The 26736-nt window shown below is 46.9% G+C and overlaps 1 protein-coding gene across 27 annotated transcripts in view; it reads right to left on the reverse strand.

Annotated features, from left to right (window-relative positions):
- The window catches only part of msi2b (musashi RNA-binding protein 2b), a 573147-nt gene that overhangs the window by 29262 nt on the left and 517149 nt on the right, over positions 1-26736 (reverse strand). For 6 of the 27 annotated variants that reach the window (XM_043718222.1, XM_043718221.1, XM_043718227.1 and 3 more), the window contains exon 12: positions 19247-19423. The exons of 4 other annotated variants lie outside the window; for them this stretch is intronic. In XM_043718222.1, the coding sequence (XP_043574157.1) occupies positions 19247-19423 (177 nt within the window). Of the gene's footprint in view, positions 1-133; positions 206-19246; positions 19424-26736 lie in introns of all 27 variants that reach the window. 17 more of the 27 variants (XM_043718241.1, XM_043718236.1, XM_043718232.1 and 14 more) reach the window with 4 other exon arrangements.

Consider the following 26736-nt stretch of genomic DNA (forward strand, 5'->3'; position numbering starts at 1 on the left):
AGATCTTTGTGCACAGTGCCATTCCCCACCCCCCTCCCCGACCTCCCCACCCTCTTCCCCACAAGGACAGAGATCCTGACTGTGTGTCAGGGTGACAAACTAATTTCTAAGATGCAGGTTCCAATTTACTTACATTGCTTACCTGTCATTTTTACCAGTGGTTGTGGCCACGTTAGCAGGTGGCTGTTTAATCCAGGTGCAGACCCTATTTAATTAAATTAGAAATTTGTTGGTTCTCAGAAGAACTGGCTGCTTAAGACAGGTGACTTCAATTTAGGTGACCATTGGGACAGGTTTGACTGTACCCAGTACCACACCCAACCCACAACTCCCCCACCCCTCTTCATCCAATAATCTCAATCACAACGTGTGCACAGTTTGAGTTTAATGGGTCCACATCATCTCACTGAACCCTCCACTAATTATCAGAGAATCCCTACAGTGTGGAAACTGGCCATTTGGCCCATTAGGTCCATACCGATTCTCTCTGAAGAGCACCCTCCCAACCCAGCCCCCTACCCTATCAACCTGCATTTCCCATGGCTAACCCACCCAGCCAGCACAACCCTGTTCACCATGGGCCAATCCACCCTAAATTGCACATAGTTGGACTGTGGGAGGAAACCGGAGCACCTGGAGCAAGCCCACGCAGACACGGGCAGGGGGGGGATTGTACAGACTCCACACAGACAGTCGCCCGAGGCTGGAATCGAACCCGGGTCACTGGCGCTGTGAGGCAGTAGTGCTAGCCACTGAGCCACTGTGCCGTTCTGTTATCCTTCAGCTAACCCGACTAGAGCGTGAAGCTCTGTAACCGACCTCTGATTCTGGACAGAGGGAAGGTTACACTTTTCTGAGGAATCCCGGCAACGTGGACCTCCTCTGTCTCCTTATCCTGCCTACCCCTCTGCACTCCCATAACTAACTTCCAAGGCTGCAAGCCCCTATTTAAAAATGTCACCAAACTGCTAATAATATAAATTAAAGGTGGTTTTTGATAGGGACATAAGAAAACCTCTTAAGATCCTCTGAAACATGGCCAGCTTACTCATGTTGTTCCCACTCTGTCACGTTGCAATTCCTGGTCCCAACTACCTGTCCACCATAAGCCCAAACCCAAACCCAAACAGAATTAGCCCACTGCCACATGTTACATCTCCCAGAATCTCTCCACCAGGTATGGGCCCTCAAGGACAGAGCTACTTCAGCTGAACCCTGGGGAGGTCAGAGACCTTGTTGGAGCAGAAAGAAGGCCTCGAGGTGGCGTTACAGGGGCAGAGTATTAACAATATTGTGAGACCATTATGCCCTCTCACACCAGAGTGCTGGGAGCAGCGTCACTGCAGTGCATGCCAATGGGAGTCTCATTCCTTACTTAAGAAGAGGGACAGTTCAAGAAGATACACATTCCCCTTTGAAATCCTTACCAAAATTACGTGACAATGTCTGACAGAAACAACACTGGTATCAATCAACTGTCCAACCCCATTCCTTGTAGCCCTGGATCACAGCGATTGTGCTACCTGATCACAGGATTTGGGCACTATCTCTTACCAAAACTGATGGAAGGCAGTGGGTGCTGTTGGTCAGTTCAGTGACTGAGGATAGTGTTGAATATGTCATTTGTGTGTGTCGTGGCAGAGAGCTGGAGTGGTTGGGTTTGTAAGCTGATAGGGTCATCTATGATCGCAATGAGTTGTGAGGAATTTCACAACTTAGCACAGTGAGATTTGTGCTCAACATCATCGGTTTCAATTCACATAGGGTTTAGACCAGAACCATGTCAAAGGACAATACAGCAGATAGGTGGGAACCACCTGGAAAAATATATTTGTTCCTTTAGTGTCACTGTTCCCAAATCCCAGAAATGCCCTCCAAAAAGCACTGTTGGATGTCCCTACAGCACATGGACTGACAAGGGAAGTAGTGGAGGCTGATATAATTACAGCATTTAAAGGCACCTGGATGGGTACATAAATAGGAAGGGTTTGGAGGGATATGGGCCAAATGCTGGAAAATGGGATTAGGTGAGGTTGGGATATTTGGTCGGCATGGACAAGTTGGACCAAAGGGGCTGTTTCTGTGCTATACACCTCTATGGCTCTAATACTGCAGCAGTTCAAGAAGGCAGCTCACCATCACCTTCTTGCGGTCAACTAGAGATGGGCAATAAATGGTGCCCAGCCAGTGACGCACATGCCCCATAAGTAAATAAAAAAGAAAACAGACCATTCAGCTCAACTAGTCTACACTTACACAAGTGTCTCTATCCCATCTCCCATCATTGGCACCTTCTTCTAATCATGCTTCTTTGTCTCTATCTGACTTCCATGCTGTTCATCTCCTTGTGGAGTTCCCTATTCTCACAATCAACGGTGCTTCTCCTGAATTCCTTAGTGTATTTGTTCATGACTGGGTTATGGATGCCAAGCTTTGAACTCTCCTTACAAGTGGAAACGTGCCAACTCCTAGCCTAAGCTTCCATTAGCCATCACGCTACACTTGCCAGTAGAAGGTAGTCATGCTAACGGTAAATAGAGTCACACAGCACAGAAACAGGCTCTTCGGTCCAACTCGTCCAAGCTGACCAAGTTTTCTAAACTGATCTAGTCCCGTTTACCTGCCCAGATCCCTCTTAAATCTTTCACGTGCCCGTCCAAACGCCTTTTAAATGTTGTAACTGTACCAACCGCTATCACTTCCTCTGGCAGCTCATTCCATATACAGACCACCCTCTGTGTGATAAAGTTGTCTCTTTTAAATCTTTTCCCTCTCACTTTAAACCTATACCCTCTAGTTTTGGAATCCCCTACCCTGGGGAAAGGACCTTAGCTATCCACCCTATCTATGCCCATTGTGTTGAAACAGATACTATTCACATGTCACACCCTCACTCCCCCACTTGTTGGGAAATGTGTTGGGACATGTGAAGGGATTTGGGTTGGGGATGGAGGGTGACTATTTTCCGTCCCAGGTTATTGGAGCTGCGGGCATCTAATTCTGCACAGTGACGAATCTGGTGCAAGTTCGAGAGCTGGGGAGATGAGGCTTGCAGGAGGAGCACTTGATACTGCTTCACCACACTCTAGCTGCACAGAAGATTAACAAGGAAAGAACTGCTCCAAACCTTTCTGTGCAGAGGCCAGGTTAAAAGCAAGAGCTCCGCGGGCTGTCTCTACAACCTGCAAAGCGTATGGCTTAAAGCTTTCAAGAGGCACTTGGACTTATAACTGAAGGGGTCTAATGTGCAGGGATTGTTGCGGTGGGGTGGGGGGAGGGGTGGGGGGTTGCTGAGTGGCTAAGTTTGGCTCATCCGAAGAGGTGGCACAGGCACGAGGGGCCAAATGGCCTCGTTGTGAGCATGGAAATCTCTGCAGCTTTAGCAGCTAGCATTGGCTCCTGCCCATTTACACCACCTTCTCCCTCCTGTCTACAGCAGCACCATCCCAAGGAGACGCTGGGCGTAGAGGGAAATCTACCGGCACAAGGTGGAATCAAAGGTTTTCACCACCTTTTATGTGTGTTCCTGGACAATTACCAACTAACAGAAATTCCCTTACCCCTCGTGCCATTATTAATTGGTACAATATGTAAATGGATTCCTGTGCTTCCACTCTGAATTTCACACACACTTTTAAAGGCTATTAACATAAATTGCAGTGCAGGTATCACAGCCACAGCATCACCACCTTGTTAAACCTCCAAACAGTAGGGAAACATGCCCACACAGACTCATTAGGCATTCAGAGGTGCCTGATTAAATCACAAAAGCACAGGCACAGCAGTTATCATAGATGCATATAATTAAAGTCAACTCTTAAATGCTTTCGTGATATTAATAGGTAGATAGAATTCATTAAACAGGCAGAAATTCTAGCTGCTAACCTACTCTTAATGCCAAACACTGTGACTCTACCGCCAGTGGCACCCTGTCAGGGTGCCATCACTTATACTTTCCTGGAGATAGCGTATTATTATTGTGTCAAAATAAATGCAACTCATTCCACCCTCCGCCATTTTTGGTTTCTCATCTGGTGTAAATTGCGTTGTGTGAATATGTCGGGCATCTATCTGCCCACTAACCCCTGCTCTTCATTCAACTTCTTTTGACTAAAGCGTCAACTTATTAGACCGTGTCACGCAGTGATGATAGTGACACATGTGGGACCTCACCTCAGCAAGGACTCACCAACGTCATAATGAATGGTGCGGAAAACGCAAGGAAGGAAGAAAGAATTTGGGATTCTTCTGAGGTAACCATGGAAGCAAAATGACCTTGGGGGCCTGCTGGATCTTTGAGAAGTCACCAGCCTTTACTAGATACATTGAATGTAGGTTCCTCCAGGAAACCTTAGTGTGAAGTCAGGGAGATTGAACATTGTCATTATTATTGAACACTGTCATCACATTTTCTTTTACAGGAATATCAAAGGTACATTAAACTCTGGAATGACAAAGGTGCAAGATTGAATAAAGCATTGTCTAGGCATTGAGGTGACTGGTTCTGATGGTTAGCACTGGGTCAACCCATTTGAAGGCAAAAGCGAATACTGCAGCCACACTTGCAGAAGGTGGTGGTATTGGCAGTAGGGGGTGGGGAAGTTCTCCTGTGCAGCCACATTGAAAAGGCTGTTGAAAAATGTCTCTGGGTGGGACAATAATTGGCTTGCATCATCTCAACCAGCTCTACAGAGAGGAGAATGCTGAGCATTAACCTCAACAGGGCAGAAGCTGGGTATATAGCAGACAGTAACTCCCCAAAGCCTGCCCACCATCTACAAGGTACAAGTCAGGAGTGTGATGGAACACTCCCTATTTGCCGACAAAGTGGAGACCCCAGCAGAACTTTAAAGTTTGACACTGTCCAGAAATAAAGCAGACCATTTGATTGGTGCCCTATCCAGCACCTTAAGCATCCAATGCCTACACCATTGGGGCATATTAGCAGCAGTGTGGACCACCTTCAAGTTGCACTGCGGCAACTAATCAAGCCTCAGTCGACAGGACCTCTCAAACCCGTGACCTCTTCCACGTAGATGTCGAGGGCAGCAAATACATTAGTCCCTCTCCAAGCCATTCATCGTCCTGGCTTGAAAATTTATCACCATTCCTTCAGTGTTACTGGGTCAAAACTGTGGAACTCCCTCCCGACCAGCGTTATGGACCACGTGGACTGAAGGACGTGGAGAAGCTCAGTCCCACCTTCTCCAGGGCAATTACAGATAGGCAATCAATGCTGGTTTTGTCAGTGACACCTTCATCTCAGGGACAGGTAAAGAAAATAATAATGGATTAAAACTTGATACCTTGAGGATAGAGCACACATATAAAATAGGCAGATTAAATCCTTCAACAAAGTGCACACATTACTCTTGAGATGTGCAGCACAGTGTAACCCACGTGAACACCTTTAAGTATAAGGTAGCGCACAATAAATCCATTCAGGAAGGGAGGAGGAACGTTTTTACCCAATGAGTGATGACAATGTGAAACTTGATGCTACATGAATTGATGATGGACAGCAGCATACATCAATTTAAGGGCTAGTTATGTAAGCTGAGGAGGTACAGGATGTTGGTGAAGCCACATTTGGAGTATTGTGTGCAGTTCTGGTCTCCCTACTAGAGAAAGGATATTATTAAATCAGAAAGATATACTGGGATGCTACCTGGACTGGAAAGTTTGAATTATCAGGAGAGGTTGGATAGGCTGGGATTTTTCTCCCTGAGGCGTAGGAGACTGAAGGGTGACTTTACAGGGGTCGAGAAAATTATGAGAGGCATGGATAAGGCAGAGAGCCAACAGCTTTTTCCCAGGATAGGGGAGTCTAAAACTAGGGGGCATAGGTTTAAGGTGAGAGGGGAGAGATACTAAAGGGTCCAGAGGGATAATTACTTTCACACAGAGGGTGGTGAGTGTCTGGAACAGGCTGCCAGAGGTATTGGTGGAGGTGAGTACAATTTCATTATTTAAGAAACATTTGGACAGGTACATGGATGGGATACATATGGAGGGATGTGGACCAAACGGAGCTAGTTTAATTTGTGAAAACTGGGCGGCAGGGACAAGTTGGGCTGAAGGGCCTGTTTCCATGCTGTAACTCTCTATGACTCTAAGTACACAAGGGAGAAAGGAACAGAAGGATATGCCAGTGGGATTAGTTGAAGTCGGGTGCAAGGGAGCCAGTGTGGAACATGAACACCAACATTCTGTCTCGCTAAGTTCAATATCAATTCACCAAATTTGTTATCTTAAGTTTTAAAGGTAGCAATAATACAACACAGCCCTATCCTTTCAAACAAAAGTGGCTACATATTAATTTACCTGTGAAAGGGCTTTATTTTTGAGAATTCGCACAAAGGGTTAAGGTGTCAATATCAAGGATGAGTGTATAACTCACTAAATTGGCCACAGATGTTCACTGTGTTCATCTGGTTGCAAAGTAGTGAAGTTCACAAGGCATTCTTTGCTGGGTGTGTGTTAAACCTGCCTCACATACATCAGGGCCAGTCCAAAATTCTGTTATATAGTTTTTCCATTGTTCCTGGCTGATACCTCCATAACTTCCTCAAAGAAACCAGGAATTAATGACGCTTTTGTTCCTGCAGGATTCAAAAGGCAGTTCAACCAAAGCTCCTGACACAGGGACCTGTCAGCTCCGTATTACTGCAAGAGGTGGCTTTGACTCCACAGTGTGTTGTTGAGGGAGGGCTGGTGAGAGTTCTAATGAACTGGCCATTCTAAATCCCCATGGACCAATTCTCTGTGTGTTACAACTCCTCTCTAATTTTGTAAATAAATCCAACTCATTGCTTCAGCCTGCTGAGCCTCTCTCTGGTTGTGGGTATGATCATTGTGATCTTCCAGCATTCTCAAGAACATTCCCTCCCAACATTTGACTGTCAGTTCCACAGACATTGAGCAGAACTACCTGTGTCTTCCGAGGGTTTCTGGTTGGCATTACAGCGGGGGATTGGGAAAACATCAATGGAAATTCCAGACAAATGAGATCAAAGGCTGGAATTCATTTGGACAGAGACAGCTGTCACTCTCTCAGACCATCAGTCTGTGTCAGACAGAAAACAGACTGGATTGGAAAGACATAGCCCACTTAAGAAAACAAGGAATTCAGTGAAAATACTGCAGAAACGCCAAATCTGAGGCATTATCAGGCTCTGGGCAGACCACATTTGGAGTTTTATGTGCAGTTTTGGGCCCTATATCTCAGGAAGAATGTACTGGCCCTGGTGCAGGTCCAGAGGAGGTTCACGAGAATGGACCCAGGAATGAAAAGCTTAACATATGAGATTCGTTTGAGGACTCTGGGTTTATACTTGATGGAGTTTAGAAGGATGAGGGGGGATCTAAATGAAACTTACAGAACACTGAATGGCCTGGATAGAGTAGGTGTTGGGAAGATGGTAGGAGAGACTAGGACCTGAGGGCACAGCCTTAGAGTGAAAGGAAGATCTGTAGAATACAGATAAGGAGAAACTTTTTCAGCCAGAGAGTGGTGAATCGATGGAATTCACTGCCACAGAAGGCTGTGGGGCCACGTCATTGAGGATATTTAAGACTGAAATAGATAGGTTCTTGAGTATCAAGGGGATCAAGGGTTACAGGGAGAAAGCAGGAGAATGGGGTAGAGAAACTTATCAGAGAAACTTTCCTGAAGAAGGGGTCATGCCCGAAACGTCGATTCTCCTGCTCCTTGGATGCTGCCTGACCTGCTGCGCTTTTCCAGCAACACATTTTCAGCTAGAGAAACTTATCAATCATGATTGAATGGCAGAGCAGACTTTAATGGACTGAATGGCCTAATCTCTGCTCCTATGTCTTATGATTTTGAGATGTTGGTGTTGGACTGGGGTGAACAAAGTTAAAAATCACACAACACCAGTTTCTAGTCCAACAGGTTTAATTGGAAGCACTAGCTTTCGGAGCACTGCTCCTTCATCAGGTGGATGTGGAGAACACAATTGTAAGATACAGAATTTAGAGCAAAAGTTTATAGTGTGATGTAACTGAAATTATACATTGAAAAATACCTTGTTAGTTTCACTTCTTTCATATGTTTTGTGATTTACATATGAAAGAATTGAAACTAACATGGTCATTCTAACAGATGAGAGACTTAACAAACAATCAAGGTATTTTTCAATGTATAATTTCAGTTACATCACACTATAAACATTTGCTATAAATTCTGTGGCTTACAATTGTGTCATCCACAGTCACCTGATGAAGGAGCAGTGCTCCGAAAGCTAGTGCTTCCAATTAAACCTGTTGGACTATAACCTGGTGTTGTGTGATTTTTAACTGTCTTATGGACTAATAGCTCTTAATGAAGGGGTCAGTATCAATATCGTTGGTCAGCGGATGGATGTAGAGATTGTACGACGGTTGGGAGATGCTGGAGAATAAAGGAGGACAGAAAACATTTTAAAATAATCATGCTCATATGTGCAATACCCATGTTCCTCGAAAAATAATTCAGTGAAGAGAAACAGGTCAGCCGACCCACCTGGCCTGTGCAGAGCTCTGCTTATTTCAGTCTGTATGAAGTTGCTGCGTAGCTCCTAGAGAGGCGGAGCACCGAAGGGAGTTCTGCAAGGTCATACAGCCAAGCCTGCCTCAATGGCAGCAGTCCTCTGAGACACCTCCCTCACTTGTCCTCTCTCTCACTTGCTGCACCTTCCCCCCTCGTTGGCAAAATATCATGATTCACCACGAGAGGTGATAGTTTTTAGAATAAGGGGTGGCTGATTTAAAAGAGAGATAAGGAGGAATTACTCCCCTCAAAGGGTCACGAGTCTGTGGAATTCACTGCCCGCCCCTGAGTGCATTGGATGCTGGGACACAGAATAAACTCAAGGAGGAGATAGAACGATTTTAAATTACTAACGGGCTGAAGGATTATGGGGAGTGAGAAGGAAAGTGGAGTTGAGACCAAACTGAGATCAGCCAGGATTGTATTGAATGGTGGGGGGGGAGGGCGCGAATGGCCTACTCCTGCTCCTAGTTTTTATGTGCACGACTACACGTGTGGATGGGAGATACCCCTGAACACTGCAATGGGAGGCCACAAGAACATGGAGCTGGAAGCTTTCTCCCAACTCCTGGTGAAATGGATTTGTTCCCTTGCTGCTGTAACTGTCTAACCATGTGTCAGCAATGCTAGAACCTTGGAGCACTGGGTCCTGAATGGCTGTTGTTTACTGCAGTGTACAGTCTTTAATCCACTTAGGTCTTTATAGGACAATATACATCAGCATTATGGCAGTGGAGGACAGAGAGACATGGTGATCCCAGAGGCACAATGTGTGAATATTGTTGCTTTATCATGACACCATGACGCGTCAACAGGAAGGCCCTCAGTCTGAGCTCTAATTAATGCTACCAATGATCAATGCTAATAGTTCTTTGAGTGACCATAGTGCCATCCAACAGCACCCTGAAGGAGGTGCTGTCTCACCAGGGAACACTGCCTAACCATGGATCTAGAATTGCCAACTCTGACTGGACATAATTCCTGGAGGTTTTGCCACAGAATCTCCAGCCAACCAAGTCAAAAAATTCTTCCTCCCAGCCTATCCAATGATGACTTTACAACTAATCATTGGAAGTACTCAAAGAAGATTAAAATCAGAATACCCCAGTCTTTTCACTGCTCTGTGATCTTCTCCACCTTATCCAGAACAGTCATCTTTTACCCCCAGAAACTATAAGGCAATCCTGGGGGGGAGGGGGTTGGCGACCTCTACTTGGGTCAAAGGTCACATTCTGTTTCGAGAGGTGGGCGTGGTGAGACCGTAATACCATGCAGTCATTGGACTGTGACTTTATCCCAAAGAACATGACTAGTAAAAGGGGATCTGAGGACATGGTGTTTGTGAATAAGTTGGGGAGTCACTGTGCAATGCCTCTGTCTGAACTATCTTCCCCTACACACGAGAGACAGGTCAATGGCAAGGGAGGTTGGTGGGTTTGGGGGAGCGAATGCTCTCACTGCAAGTACACAAAGACATTCACTCAAAGCCCACTTCTTCCTCAACACTTAGCACATGCAGGAAATAAACGCAAAAGCTCCCAAAGGACACGGGGAATGCAATCCATCATGTACAAAGAAAACATCTCTCTTGTTCGAAAACGACTGAGGTTTTCTTTGAGTGGAGTGAAAAGAAAACATGAACTGAAATTATAATAAACATCAATTCAAGTTGTGTTCTCAAAGCCTGCGTGAATCTCTTCAATTTCACCCATTCTGACAGTTGTCGAATTGTGCAGCAGTAACTCCATTCCCCCCACCATCTCCCAATGGACAGGGGGCTTTCATTAGTTCCATGGGAGGCAGTTTAACTGGGTTGCGTCTCTCTGATATTCACATTGTGCGATGGGAATGGAAACAGCGTAGAGAGCTCCCGGCTAGCACCTACCTTGGAGTCACCCCTTGATTTAAATTCCATTTACATAAGCAGCAGTGGGAGCTTGGGGAGTCACTGTGTCAGTGACACTGTCTGTGTGGAGTTTGCACATTCTCCCCGTGTCTGCGTGGGTTTCCTCCGGGTGCTCCGGTTTCCTCCCACAGTCCAAAAATGTGCAGGTTAGGTGAATTGGCCATGCTAAATTGGCCATAGTATTAGGTGAAGGGGTAAATGTAGGGGAATGGGTCTGGGTGGGTTGCGCTTCAGCGGGTTGGTGTGGACTTGTTGGGCCAAAGGGCCTGTTTCCACACTGTAAGTAATCTAATCTAGAACAGTTGGCTGGACAGATGATTTGTGATGCAGGGTAACACCAACAGCGTGTGTTCAATTCCTGCACCTTCTCAACCTCACCCCTCACTTAAGACACAGTGACGCCCAGGTTGAACTCCCCACCAGTCATCTCTCTCTAATGAGAGCGCAGCACAATGGTGATGATTCCTTGTTGATTACATGCACAGACAAAGTTTTAATCAGTAAGGGAATCAGGATTATGTGGGAAAGTCAGGAAAGTGGAGATGAGGATAATCAAATCAGCCACGATCTTATTGAATCGTGGAGCAGACTCATAGAATCCCTACAGTGTGGCAGCAGGCCATTCAGCCCACTGAGCCCACACTGACCCTCCGAAGAGCATCCCACCCAAACACACCCTCTACCCTATAACCTTGCATCCCTGTGAACGATCCATCTAACCTACATGTCCCTGGACACTATGGGCAATTTAGCACAGCCGATCCACCTAACTGGCACATTTTTGGATTGTGGGAGGAATCCTGCACAGACACAGGGAGAATGTGCAAACTTCACACAGACAGTCGCCCGAGGGTGGAATCGAACTCCGGTCCCTGGCGCTGAAAAACCACACGGCCCTGGCAGGCTGAAAGGCCAACTTCTGTTCAAATGTCTTACATTTTATTATGGTTTTATGTTGAGATATAAACAATATATATTCATATTGTATATGTACATGTGTATACAATGCATTGATATGTATATAATCTACTATATATTAAAATACGATGTATATTGATATATACCAAATCAATTGATGTACAATCTATCTATCTATATATTTGTTCATATATAATTTGCTCTGGGTAGCTGACAAGTGGACTAGTGCATTTGGTTCTGGTTGGCACACTAGAGGAAGGATGGCAGGGTCCATGAGGTAACAGAGATAGCAGAATGGGTGCAGAATGAGGGAATGTAGCCAAAGGGCCACCTTCCTCCCAGCAAAGAAATGTGAGGGATGATCAGAGAGAGGAGTACAGGCTGAGGGGTCCCTGGGTGGAAACGCTGTCAGGGACTTCCCCCTTCATTTCAGTCGGAGTGTTGGGTCGGGTGTCTTCAGGGGGTGAGACAACGTTCTGAGCTCTTTTTAAAAGTCACCTGTCAGATACAACCTTTCCTGCGTATCCATAATTGCCACAACTGAGTGGCTAGCTTGGCCATGTCAGAGGCGGTTGCTATGTATCTGGAGTCACATGTTGGCGAGACCAGATAGATTTCATTCCCTGAAGGGCACTTGTGAACCAAATGAGTTTTTTACAACAATCAATGAAGGTCATTTCATGGTCACCATGATTACAACTCGCTTGCAATTCCAGATTTAATCGACTGCATTGAAATTCCACCGGTTGCTGCTATGCCTATACCTAGAGCATTAAGCTAGGAGTCTCTGGACCACTAACCCCAGGATCATGGCCACTCCTGACTGCCTTTCACCACAGCCAGTGCTGCCTGGGAGTGATTGCAAATGCTTGCCTCTGACTCTGTCCTTCAGTGTCTGTGGGGTAGGGGAGGGATGTTGGGGGTGGAGCAGTGAGGGAGTGTCTCCTGTCTGATGGAGGTTCAGGCCAAACACATGAAAGGTGCTGTTGGAGAAGTGACCTCACAAGGTTAGTCAAGACAAATGACAGGAAGGAAACGATTATTTAAGATGCATTTCTATGGTGCTTTTCACAACCTTAGGGCAATCCAGCCAATCATGTACCTTTGAAATGGTATTGCTTACTGTTTTATTGTATATAATGGTGCATGTGTACCTGCCCTTAAAGAGAGTTCTCCTTTAAAAACTCCCTGGGCCACATGGGTACAATGTTGCACGGGGCTTTTGTGAGCATTGGTAGTGTCCCCACCTCTGGGTCAGGAAGTCCAGGACCAGATCTCACTGCCGCAGAAGTGTGTAATAACATCTCTGAACAGGTTGATTGTAATTACATACAACGCTATGACTCTGCCTGGCGGTCACGCTGCTGTGAGTCTGAAAACTGAAAACAGAGCGATTATTCCCTCCCAGTGCCAGATGTGGGCTCCCACGCACAGATAGTGACGAGTTGCACCATCTGCTGGTCACGGCAAGCCACAGGAAGCGTCTGTGCACGTGTCATTGAGGTCACTGCATTCCAGACGTGGAGCATGCTCAGTGTGAGAGCTGGCGATGGACAACTAATTGTTTGTCGGATTCACAGTCCGTGGGACTTTGGATGGGCAGAGCTTGAGGCCAGTTTGGAAGCACATTGTGTGAGCTGCAAACCCCAGAAAATAACCTTAAAGCAGAAAACACAGATGCAGTCCCCTGCAGCAGCCATTTTGTCACTTTGCAGTCACATGCGCAGCATAGCTGTGTTTCTGTGGAGCATTACGCCACCTAATGGTAGCATTAAACATAGTTATGTGGCTGCTTATGAAGTGTTTTACTGTGTTTAATAAACTAACCCATGGAGTTAATCAATCCCTGATGGACGACTGATATTAGCTGATCACCATCAACATAAGAGAGAGTGTGGCAACCAATTTGCAGAAGGGAAACAGCCACCAGTAATCGAAGCTAGACTTTTACACTCAAGACCTGATGTAGGATTTGAACACAAAAATCTTCTGGCTCAGAAGCAAGGGGGCTACCCACTAAGGTACATTTAAAAAAAATCTGTGACCTTCGGGGTCAAACAGACACATGGTAAATTTCAGGCCAATATTGTCACACAAGGAGTGCACTCCTGGATAAAGAAATGGAGGTGGCATTGATGACAACCAGTTCAGAGAGAACTGAATAGCCCAACAAGGGAACTTTATCGACTGGACAATTAAAATAGCCTCCTTTTTGGGGGAATAATGTGTTACTGGCTTTAATCTGACTCCAGCACTATCACACTGAATGAGAAAGCTGTCCCAAACTCAACCCCAACAATGAATCTTCTGCCTAAACATTTGAAGAGATTTTTGGTGGAGATGGGGACAGCTCTGGGGGGAGCGGGGATGGTGGTGAAAAGGACAGGAATATTAGCAACATTGTGAAATCTCAGTTTATAGATCTTTATAAGCAAAATGAGAATTAGGTCACTCAGCCCCTTTCTGGCTTCATAGCTGACTCCAGCTAAAGTCAATGCTGTCCAGTAACCACCAACAAATTTACATATATCTGTCACTGAATCCCTACACTGTGGAAGCAGGCCATTCAGCCCACTGAATCCACAGTCACACTCTGAAAAAGCATCCCATCCAGACCCACATCCCTCCTACCATAACCCTGCATTCCCCATGGCCAGTTGACCTGACCTGCACATCTTTGGACTGTGGGAGGAAACTGGAGCACCCGGAGGAAACCCACACAGAACGGGGAGAACGTACAAATCCCACACAGACAGTCGCCCGAGGGTGGATTCAATCCCAGGTCCCTGGCGCTGCGAGGCAGCAATGCTAACCACTGAGCCACTGTGCTGTCACTACAGAAGAGGTATGCTCTCTGAAGCAAACTAACTGAAGCAAAGTCATACGCTCATGTCCAGAAGATCAACAAGTTTGATCACTGTTTACAGTATTCAAACGACTGAAAAGATTTACAAGAATGATTGCAGAAATGAAGGACATTTCAGAGGAGAGGAATGATTGTCAAAGGATACCAGAATTTACAAGTTGAGAAAATACGAGCGAAACTCAGCAAGTCAGCCAGTTTTGGCGGAGAGAGAAACAGAGCTAATGTTTTGAATCCTATGACCTTTCTTTAGGACAGTACGGAAAAGTGACTGGACATGAAACATTAAGTCTGATTTCTTTCCACAGAAGTGCCAGACTTGCTAAGTTTCTCAAATGCTCTCTTGTCGAACTGTTTGATCAATGTTGATTATGATTTGCTTGTCACAGTAAAACATCTTAAGAAGTGGAATCCTCTCCATGAGTTTACTTCCATTGGTCATTTGGGAAATTAATTTGTCTGGAAAGTTATCAACTTCTACAGTCAGTCAGGCTCATGAAGTGTGTACACAAGTTCCTATAGTGAAACATGAGCTCACTGATAATGGGGAACTGGAATTGTGTGGCGTCATTTTACTGAATAGTTATGTTGCTAATTCAATCCAAACTCTGAGATTCTGTCTAAGTGCTGACATCGTGGTAATACCACTGAACTATTAATCCCAGGCTCATGTCAAATTCCACTAAATACAACAGAAAATGCCAACAGAGGCCAACACATCACAAAGAGTGAAGTGCTTTTGAGATGTTGCTGTGGGATGTGCATAGTCCTGCAGTGGGTTTGATCACCTGAGAAGGGAAGTGGGAGAGGGGGCATGGATTGAGGACAAATTTCCCCGGTATTTTTTCCCTGCCTGGCCCTGGAACTTTTCCCTGTATTTCTGTCACTTCTGTGTGTTTACGGAATGGGAGGACAGCTGGGAAGTTTCTAGTTCTGATCACTCTGAGCTGTGGCTCAGCCATGGAGAGGGAGCAGCTGGTCTGAAGTGCTCTGTCACTTTTATAAGTTCGATAAGGAGCTGAGTAAAAAGTTATATTTGTAATGGTTGATGGGGTGACCTGTTTGAGATCACTTGGTGTCCGAGCTGCGGTAACAACACATTGAAGTCTGGAGATATTGATGATGGGGGACAAGCTGAGAATAGTTCACAGGTTGGCGCAACATCGAGGGTCGAAGGGCCTGTTCTGCTCTGTATTGTTCTATGTTCTATCTATGATGGTGGAGACTCCCGCACATTTCCCACCACAGGCTGACCAGGAATCCTGACTGGATGACTGCAGCCTGGGTGATTGCAAAACAAAACATGTACATTCTGCACACAGAAATGACCCTGAGCTTCCAGTTGCCTGTCACTTTAACACACCACCCTGTTCCCTGGCCAACATCTCAGGCTGCAGTGCTCCAGTGAAGCTCAGCGCAAGCTGGAAGAACAGCACCTCATTTTCCGCTTAGAGACCCTGCAGCCTTTGGGATTCAATATCAAGTTCAATAATTTTAGGGCCTGAACACTTCTCCCGTGTCCTTACCCCATTCTCCTACACCAGGCCTGGTCGTCACATGGGCTGCTAGCACAATTGTCAGCTATTAACGGTGGAGAAAGTGAGGACTGCAGATGCTGGAGATCAGATTCAAAAGATGTGGCGCTGGAAAAGCACAGCATCCGAGGAACAGGAGAATCAACATTCCTGATGAAGAGCTGATGCTCGAAACTTCGATTCTCCTGTTCCTCGGATGCTGCCTGACCAACTGTGCTTTTTAGATTAGCTACAGTATGGAAACAGGCCCTTCGGCCCAACCAGTCCACACTGACTCTCGAAAGAGTAACCCACCCCGACCCATTTCCCTTTGACGAATGCACCTAACACTACAGGCAATTTAGCATGGCCAATTCACCCGACCTGCACATCAATGGACTGTGGGAGGAAACCCACACAGACACGGGGAGAATGTACAAACTGCACACAGTCGCCCAAGGCTGGAATCAAACCTGGGACCCTGGTGCTGTAAGGCAGCAGTGCTAACCACTGAGCCACCGTGCCGCCCAGTTTCCAGCACCACACCTTTTGACAGCTATTAACAGTCCCTGTTAGCAGCCATTCATTCTTCCAGGCTGATCTTTTCCCACTCCTTTGTCTGGCCCACAGGTTTTCTCTCTCTCTCTGGGCTCCACCTACTGCTTACTCCTTCTCTTTCCCCCACTACACCTTCAGCATATATACCAACCATCCCCAGCTACCATCAGTTCTGAAGGAGGGTCAATGGGCCTGAAACATTAAATCTGCTTTCCCTCCACAGATACTGCCAGAACCTGGGAGTGGTTCCTGAGCACAGAACCACTCTTACCAACGCCCACAGGGTGGCGGAGGGCGGGATGCGGTGCTGGAATTGTTTGAGGGTTAACGACCAACCCGTTTGGTTATGTTACAAGCACACCTCCCTCAGTCCTGGAGAGGGCTTTCCTGAAGAAGGGCTCATGCCCGAAACGTCGATTCTCCTGTTCCCTGGATGCTGCCTGACCTGCTGTGCTTTTCCAGCAACACATTTTTCAGCTCTGATCTCCAGCATCTGCAGTCCTCACTTTCTCCACTTGCATCCCAGAGGCAGCTGACACCACCCTACGCAAATAGCATTTACATTCTTGCTGCCTGTTGCACTTCTAGAGGTGTTTTGCAGTTAGTAATTTTTTTTCTCTCTTCGATGTGCCATTACTGTTGCGCTAAAGGGAAAATGTAGCGTTCAACATGTGCACAGGAAGATCCCTTAAATAACAAATGAGTTGAAGCGTGTTTTGGTCAGCACCCAGGACACTTGCTGCAAATGGTGGATTTTCTCTGGATTTCCTACAGCCACTTGAACCAGTGGGTCAGGCTCCAGTTTAACAGGATGCCTGAAAGACAGTGCCTTTGAGTGTGCTGCACCCCCTCCGTCCCATACTGGAGTGTCCGCCTGGATTGTAGGCGCACGTCTCTGCAATGCTACGTGAAGACACAGAATCAGACCCCCGGAGTGCCACCCAACTGAGACATTTCTCAGGCTGCTTAAAATTATTTCCAAATCCTTCTTTTCTCCCCCCTCCCTCTGAGGCAACACTGTCCCTTTAAGCGTTTCTGTTCAGAGCTGAAACAATTCCGCCCTCAATACAAAAAGCAGAAGACTGAAGACGCTGGATGGCTGACATCAAAAAGAAAATGTGAGAAACTCTCAGCAGGATGAGCAGTACCTGTGGAGACAGAGGCAAGGCTAACGTTTCTAAGGTCGACAAACATTCATTCTGATGACAAATCATTAACCGAGGGAGGTCAACTCTCTGAGGTCTCTCTCCTCAGATGCTGCTGAGGATACACAGCCTAACCCTCATTATATTTCTAATGCTTGGCTGCTGCTGCTGAATGCCATGGACCATCCCACATTCCATATTGAACTGAGGAAAAAGTAATTCACTTCATCCCTGGTCAAAGTATAATGGCGATCAGCGGCCTGTCAAATCACTGCTTATCAAAGGGAGGACAGCTCTGACCAGGAATAGGTCCACAAGGGATGGGGGGGCAAATGAGCCAGAGTGGAAGTTGCTCCAAAATTCAGGGAGAATGTAGAAGAAAAATAAATAAATGAATAAATTTTATAAGTCATCCAGGTTAGGCGGATTGGGCAATGCTAAATTGTCCCACAGTGTCCAGGGATATGCAGGCTAAGTGGATTAGTCATGGGGAATGCAGGGTTACAGGGGCAGAGCGGGGGGTTGGTGGAGGGGATGGTCTGGGTGGGATGCTCTTCAGAGGGTTGGTGTGGACTTGATGGGACGAATGGCCTGCTTCCGCACTGAGCAGGTGTGGTTCCTGGGCACGGAAGCAGAAACTGTTGGAGAAACTCAGCAGGTCTGCAGCATCTGTGGAGAGAAATCAGAGTTAACGTTTCAGCGTCCCTTCCTCAGAACTGATGGCAGCGAGGGAAAGCCTAAGAATTCTATGATTCTGTAATCCAAGGAAGGAGACAAAATGGTCTCCTCTTTGGTGACAGTCTGCAGCACTGCCTCAGGAATGGGGATACCAGCTCTAAAACCCCCTCCCTACTACTGGCAATGATGGGTAGCAAGTTGGGGCAGGGAGAGAGATAAAAGGCAAGGCAGGTGCATCAGGAGAATCACACTCTCAGTAAAGGGAACCACATAGCTCACACACCTCGACACCGTGACAGCTTGCTGACAGGCAGGAAGAGTGAATCGAGACTTGTATGTGCTTTGCAATAGTTTACAAATTGTGATGTTTCTGGGAGAAAACAAAATATCTGCGCGTAAATCTTCTAAAAAGCGCAGAAACTATCCAGAGGGAGAGGCCCTCTCATATTCTGCACACAATCTGACATGCAGGTCAAAATAATTATTCACTGTTATCGATGTGTAAAATGATTGATTGCTGGCCATTTTTTTGGGTGGGGTGGGGTGGGGTGGGTGGACTGGAATCACATGAGGTGTAAAATCTTTGCACTCTTGTGAAAAAGACAGAAATAATTACGAAGCCCCCTTCCCCAGCTCACAGTCCCCACCATCCACCCAAGAACATGCTAGATGGGACACACATGGAGACATGGCATTGACCTGGAGGAAAGTCTAAAAATCACCCAACACCAGGTTACACTCCAACAGGTTTATTTGGAAGCACTAGCTTTTGGAGCACTACTCCTTTGTTTGGTAGCTGTGGGGCATACTCCACAACCACCTGATGAAGGAGCGGCGCTCCGAAAGCTAGTGCTTCCAAATAAACCTGTTGGACTATAACCTGGTGTTGGGTGATTTTTAGTCTTTGTCCACCCCAGTCCAACACCGCTTCCTCCGCAGTATTGCTTTGAGATTAGATTAGGTGGTTCCCACTTTGCTTGAGCCTCACCACACTGTCATACCTTCCACCTCCCACACCCCCTCCGCCATCTTCCCATCCCTCAGCCCCCCCCCCACCCCTCAACCTTCCCACCCAACCCGCCACACCGTAGGAAATGAACGTGGAGCACAAACCTGGGTTCTTAAACTGATCCGCATTGGTTAGATGGTGCAGGGAGGGACTGCTTGCTGACGGAGCGTGCTCACTGCGAAGCATCTGAGTGGCCCGCAGTCCAACCGAGCCGTAGTCCGCAAACGAGAAAGTGGCCCGCTGATCGCCGGGCGTGGAATAGAAACCATAATCGGCAAACCCTGCGAGACACAGGGGGGGAGCCTTTATCATTGTCCACCCGGCACAGCATTACAAACAGGGGCCAACACTCAGGGCCCACGTACAACACACCGAGTAAAACAACAGCAAGTCTAGGACTCCGAGGTTTGAGAAAAGTAGTGTACGAGGACACACAGCAGACTGAAACCACCAGGAATACAGAATTGAGGCCCCGCTCCCAGAGAGGTGCAAAGACTATGAAATCAAGGCATCCCATACACAGAGGAACCTCAATTATCCGAGGGACACGGGCAGGCAGTATTTTGTTCGGATAACCGAATGCCGAATTGTTAACCAAGCATCGGGACCTTGGAATTCTTGCCCGGATAATCCGAAATTAGGTTAATCGAATGCTGGATAATTGAGGTTCCTCTGTATCCTGCCTGCGGACACTACCCATGCCCTCCACCCCCACTACTCTGCCCACCCCACCCCCCCTCCTCTGACATTCTATTGAACCCGGGTTCAACTCTGTATTAGTTCCTTCCAGCTGCGCCCTCTCTACTATTTAGATACATTAGGTACAGCTCAGATCCTTCAGAGGGAAAAAGGAAATCTCCCTCCGAACTAGTGCTTCACTGTGTCAATTCTGGGTGAAGCTCAGGACTTTCTTCGGTTGTACAGCCCCCATCCATCTGCCAGCCAAGAGCCAACTGAAAATCACCGACTGGGAACGGCGCTGCAAGCAGCCTCACAGCAACGACTGAGGAGTTGAGATCCCGCCCGTGCCCGAGGGAAGTTGTGGCATTTTGCACTGTGTTGAAGGCAGTGCTCAGCTGAGGCCATCTCCTGCTCGTGGTCTGTTCTGCAGGATGCCCGCACCCATGACAGGAAAATGACCAAGTCACTTCCTTTCTCCCTTGGCCATTAATGTAGCAACATGGGAGACTAGTTAGCAAGGTTAGATCTCATGGAATATAGGGAGAACTAGCCATTTGGATACAGAACTGGCTCAAAGGTAGAAGACAGAGGCTGGTGGTGGATGGTTGTTTTTCAGACTTGAGGCCTGTGACCACTGGAGTGCCACAAGGATTGGGGCTGGGTCCTCTACTTTTGTTATTTACATAAATGATTTGGATGCACGCGTAAAAGGTATAGTTAGTCAGTTTGCAGATGACACCAAAATTGGAGGTGTAGTGGACAGCGAAGAGGTTTACCTCAGATTACAACAGGATCTGGACCAGATGGGCCAATGGGCTGAGAAGTGGCAGATGGAGTTTAATTGAGATAAATGTGAGGTGCTGCATTTTGGGAAAGCGAATCATAACAGGTCTTATACACTTAATGGTAAGGTCCTAGGGAGTGTTGCTGAACAAAAAGACCTTGGAGTGCAGGTTCATAGCTCCTTGAAAGTGGAGTCGCAGGTAGATAGGATAGTGAAGGAGGCATTTAGTATGCTTTCCTTTATTGGTCAGAGTATTGAGTACAGAAGTTAGGAGGTCGTGTTGCAGCTGTACAGGACATTGGTTAGACCACTGTTGGAAAATTGCATGCAATTCTGGTCTCCTTCCTATCAGAACAATGTTGCGAAAGTTAAAGGGGTTCAGAAAAGATTTAGAAAGATGTTGCCAGGGTTGGAGGGTTTGAGCTATAGGGAGAGGCTGAATAAGCTGGGGTCATTTTCCCTGGAGCATTGGAGGCTGAGGGGTGACCACATAGAGGTTTATAAAATCATGAGGGGCATGGATACGATAAACAGACAAAGTCTTTTCCCTGGGGTGGGAGAGTCCAGAACTAGAGGGCATAGGTTTAGGGTGACAGGGGAAAGATATAAAAGAGACCTAAGGGGCCACTTTTTCATGCAGAGGGTGGTGCGTGTATGGAATGAACTGCCAGAGGAAGTGGTGGAGGCTGGTACAATTCCAGCATTTAAAAGGCACCTCGATGGATATTTGAAAAGGAAGGGTTTAGAGGGATATGGGCCAAGTGCTGGCAAATGGGACTAGATTGGGTTGGGATATCTGGTCAGCATGGACGAGCTGAACTGAAGGGTCTGTTTCCGTCTGTACATCTCCATGATTTTATGTGGCACCTTTCCCTTAGGGAATCTGTATAATTGTGACAGGGTACCTTTTTCAGCAGGCAGGCAAGTTACTGTGCTGCAAAGACCACCCACTCATCAGGGAAGGGACAAAGGGACCTTGTGAAGCCTCTGGGACACAGACAGACACACACACACAAACAGACACGCATACTGATACACACACACAAACACACACACAAACACAGGCAAATACAGGCAGACGCACACACAGATACATACATATAGACAGACACACTACTCTTGGTATCGATGTATGGTTTAAAACATGCCACTAAAGGGAGAGGTCTATAGGTACTAAGAGCTTTCCCCTGCTTTGGGCTATCATCTGCCTCCAACAGGTGGTGGGAAGGGGAAGGGAGCTTACTGTTAATGAGGACCCAGAATATCTTAAATCCAGTGGACCATCAACACCTTCTACGCCAGGGGGCTGTGGACATTCAATTGTTCGACGTACTGAAGATGGGGCAGTGATAAATACTTTGGTCTTTCATAGGATGGAAGGGGTTGGGGCAGGGGTCAGAGAGTCAGACTGGGAAGTTGAGTGGCCAACATCTGATTGAACAGCAGGGCAAACTCAAGAGACTGTATTTCATGTAAAAGGAGAACTTGAGATTGACCAAGAGTTGAGGGGGAAGTCACCTTTGAGCTGTGCATAATGCATTTAAATCGTACTCAATGCTAAAACCGAGGGGCACTAAACAAACCCACTAGTGCTTTCAGTGCCAAGCTAAAATGATGCATTCTAAAAGAGAACATGTAATAAAAAAAACCCTGCAAATTAGTTCCCTCACTCTGGTTGCTTTGCCAGGGATTCCTATGAGATCCTGACTTGTTCCCTCCTCGCTTCCCATCCCAAATTCCCCTGGCATTGCAGATTTGAAAGCAGGTAGCACTGGCAAGACTTGGCCTCAATATTGTGCCTATTTTCAGAGAAGGGAATTAGTCCCTTTATTGGACACAGTCAGTTCTTGGGTCATAGTAGCTGGCTGAGGGGAAGTTCCAAAGGTCAGCAAGAGTGAAGCAGGAGTTGCTGACGGTCTGGGAGCCCAAAGTGGATTGCAGAAAGATCAATGGTGGTGAATATCTCTGGACAGGAAATGAGGGTGAGGGGGGTTAGGTGACTGAATGCTGTTGAACAAAAATGATGACAAGACCCTGGTTTGTCACGGGTTAAACTTTTCCAAGTTGAATCACTCTAAAAAATGTTCAAAGATTCAGTCAGGAAAATAGTCTTCACCTGCGCGATAAAACAAAGAAAACAAAATAGGAGCAGGAGTAGGCCATTCGGCCCTTCGGGCCTACTCCGTCATTCAGTAAGATCATGGCTGATCATCTAACTCAGTCCCCTGTCCCCACCTTCTCCCCCATTTCCTTTGGTTTCTTCAGCCCAAAGAATTATATCCAACTCCTTCCTGGAAACATTCAATGTTTTGGCCTCAACTGCTTTCTGTGGCAGAGAACTCCTCAGGCTCCCTGCTCTCTGGGTGAAGACATTTCTTCCGCATCTCAGTCCTAAGTGTCTTACAACATATCCTTAGACTGTGATCCCCTGTTATCCCCGAGAACATCCTTCCTGTGTTTATCCAGTCTAGTCCTGTTAAAATTTTATACGTTTCTATGAGGTCCCCCTCTTATTTTCTAAACTCCATCGAGTAACCAATCTAATCTCTTTATATGTCAGTTCTTCCATGCCGCAAATCAGCCTCGAGGGCACTCCCCCCATCCTTCCCTGAGATAAGGAGACTAAGACTGTGCACAATACTCCAGGTGTGGTCTCACAGAAAACATGCTTCAAGCAGACCCCAGATTCGGCATGTGCCCAATTTCCTACAGACAAGGCCAATTTTCCCTGACTCCCTGTTTGCTGGCATTGCATTTGTTAACTCTGCCAGAAAGCTGTTTGGAGGTCACTGAAAAGAAGTACGCTCTCATCTTAACAATACACTCTCTCAGAGTGGCTGTCATCCTCAAAGCACCATTAACTATCTCATTACAGCCAACAGATGATCTGGAACTAACAGGCACCTACCATTACTGTTGCTTCACCTCCAGCTTCTTCAACTGCCTACTGAACCCAACTCCAAAAATTGCCTCACATCTCTTGCCCATTGTCAGGGCAGGAATGCACAATCAGAGCAACGGGAGGAAGGTTCAGGCAAAATCTACTTGGGGCATTGGCCATGCTCTGGCGTAGAGACAGATTCTGACTGGCAGTGGGCATGTGGATGCCATAGTTGACCTCTATTTGCCCTGAATTCATGGTAAGTGGTGAGATGGTGGGATAGTGCCCACTGCAGGAATATTAGACCTAATTCACTGCCAACACTGAATCAGGTAGAGGTACCTGCCCCAGAAGGGGCATTAGCTCAGTTTGTAAAGTTTATCCAATAATGATCTGTTCCTGGAGACTTGAGATTAGATTAGATTACATTACAGTGTGGAAACAGGCCCTTCGGCCCAACAAGTCCACACCGACCCGCCGAAGCGAAACCCACCCATACCCCTACATTTACCCCTACCTAACACTACGGGCAATTTAGCATGGCCAATTCACCTGACCCTGCACATCTTTTGGACTGTGGGAGGAAACCGGAGCACCCGGAGGAAACCCACGCAGACACGGGGAGAACGTGCAAACTCCACACAGTCAGTCGCCTGAGGCGGGAATTGAACCCAGGTCTCAGGCGCTGTGAGGCAGCAATGCTAACCACTGTGCCACCGTGCCGCCCACATTCCTTTAAAACCTATAACTTTCTGGTCATTCAATTGAATACATCCTAGCGGGACACAACGTGTTCCATAACACCCCTGCGAAGCACCTTGGACTATTCCATGACATCAAAGATGCTATAAAAATGTAAGTTGTTGGTGGAGGAGGAGAGCTGTGGGTATTAGCCTGAATCTCCACACCCTATCCAGGCAGGTGTAGAAGGAACACAGTGAATGGAGGTCTCACAAGCTGGTGACTTGCGGTATATGGGAGTGGGCTTGAGCTGGGTGTTGGTACCAGGGCCAAATGAAAGCTCTCTGACGTCTCAGCAGCCAGCCTGAAATCTCCTGCCCGAGAGCGTGGATAGCTGGCCACACTTCTCGTTTGACCAGATCAGAGTGTGAGAGCAACTCCCTTGCGTGGTGTACTTGTGCAAAGGTCAGAGTGAAGGATTCTGGGTTTGTCATGACCCACCTTTAAAAGGTGGCACTGTGGCTCAATGGTTAGCACTGCTGCCTCAAAGCATGAGGGACCTGGGCTCGATTCCAGTCTTGGGTGACTGTCTGTGCGGAGTTTGCACATCTTCCCTGTGCCTGTGGGTGCTCCGGTTTCCTCCCACAATCTAAAGACGTGCAGGTTAGGTGAATTGGCCACGCTAAAATTGCCCATAGTGTTCAGGGATGTACAGATTGAGTACATTAGTCAGTGGTAAATGTAGAGTAATGGAATTTGAGTCTGGATCGGTTACTCTTTGGAGGGTCTGAGTGGATTTGTTGGGCCGAATGGCCTGTTTCCATACTGTAGGGATTCTATTCTATGACTTTTAAGGCAATTCTAGAGTTGGCCAGAGCTTGTACTCCCTGTGAAAGGAGCTGAGTTTGGTCAAAAGTGATAATTCAGCAAAGGTCTGGCCAGGAAACTATGACGGGGTAGTGACTGCATCCAAAAAACAAAGTGGATTCAGAAAGGACATAGGTATGGAGGCCGTGAGACAGCTCTGAAACAGGTGATGCAGGGGTGGGAAGGAGAGAATGGAAAGTTGCAGCAAGGCCGGCACAGTCAGTGAGTGCAGGAGGACATCAACCTTTCCAAAGTGAAGAACGAGGGAGCTCAGGAGACAGTGCACCAAAGGAATCCGTCGCTGGAGCTTGAACCTCCCAAAGCAGAAGTTGGCAATTCCTGTTTTATTAAAAAAAGTTGATATGGGAATCCCTGGCTGGGCCAGCAATTACTGCCAAACCCTCGTTAGCCTCGAACATTGCTTTTGCCAGGCATCTTCCAGCTGTGATCTCTGGTTATCGACTCTCCAGCCTCACAAAGTGTTCCTTCTCATTGACAACATTTTTGGACACCTCCATCAGACCTCCTCCTGCTCCTTCTCTGCTCTGAGGAGCAGAGACAACCCCAGATTCTCAAGTTCACTCACAGTTGCCACCAATCTAATGGAGGCCTCCTGCACTCTCGCTGTGGCCCTGAGACCTTTTCTAAATTGGGAAGCCTGGAGTTGAAACCCAGTTAGCAGGCGCTTTATCTTTTAGGTGCTTTCTAACACGGCCCCTTATCTGCTTTTTATGACATGTAATTTTTTTGCCTCACATAATCTCTTTGTCAATTTCTAATCAAGAGTCATGTCGTTCATGTTATTGATAATCAGGCCTGGCTGATTGCTAGATAATAGCATCACAGATCGAGCTCTGTTATTTATTGCTTGTGGAATTGGTTCGGCTTGACTCAAAACTAAAATAACAGTCCCACTTTGGCTGCAGCTTTAACACAGTCAGGGGGTCGCTGCACAAAAGAAAGCTCTCAGCTCACCTTTAATCATTATGAAAGGTTTCTGTGACTTTAATCCATCTCTGTTACAAGTGTTAATGGCTCCGTGGCCTTGGGAGTTTGGACTTTTCTCTGTGCATGTCGCTAATTAGGCAAGCAAGCAACTATTCAAAGTCTCTCATGTTTCTAATTAAGATTCTTAACAACAAACAAATGCCAAGCCTGTCCTGTCCCATTCCCCTCAGTGCCCGGGCTTTCATTAAACCTCTTGGTTGGGCTGTCACTTAGGACTCCTGCTGTGCAGTAAAACGTCTGAGAGCAAGTGAGGACTGCAGATGCTGCAGAGTCCGAGTCAAAAAGTGTGGCGCTGGAAAAGCACAGCCAGTCAGGCAGCATCCGAGGAGCAGGAGAGTCGAGGTTTCGGGTATAAGCCCTATCTTTGGATCATGAAGGTCCAGGTCCAAATCCCATCTACCCCAGATACATGCTCTCTAACACATCTGAGCAGACAGGGGAGAAAGTGATGGTCTAGCGCTATTATGGGCAGAGAGTGTGGTGCTGCAAAAGCACAGCAGGTCAGGCAGCAGTATTCCTGATGAAGGGCTTATGCCTGAAACATTGATTTTCCTGCTCCTCGGATGCTGCTGCCTGACCTGCTGTGCTTTTCCAGCACTGCACTCTTGACTCTGATCTCCAGCATCTGCAGTCCTCACTTTCTCCTAGTGGTATTATCACTGAACTGTTAATCCAGAGACCCAGGTAATGTT

The sequence above is a fragment of the Chiloscyllium plagiosum genome, chromosome 28 (assembly GCF_004010195.1).
Source record: "Chiloscyllium plagiosum isolate BGI_BamShark_2017 chromosome 28, ASM401019v2, whole genome shotgun sequence".
In the NCBI taxonomy this organism is placed as follows: Eukaryota; Metazoa; Chordata; class Chondrichthyes; order Orectolobiformes; family Hemiscylliidae; genus Chiloscyllium; species Chiloscyllium plagiosum.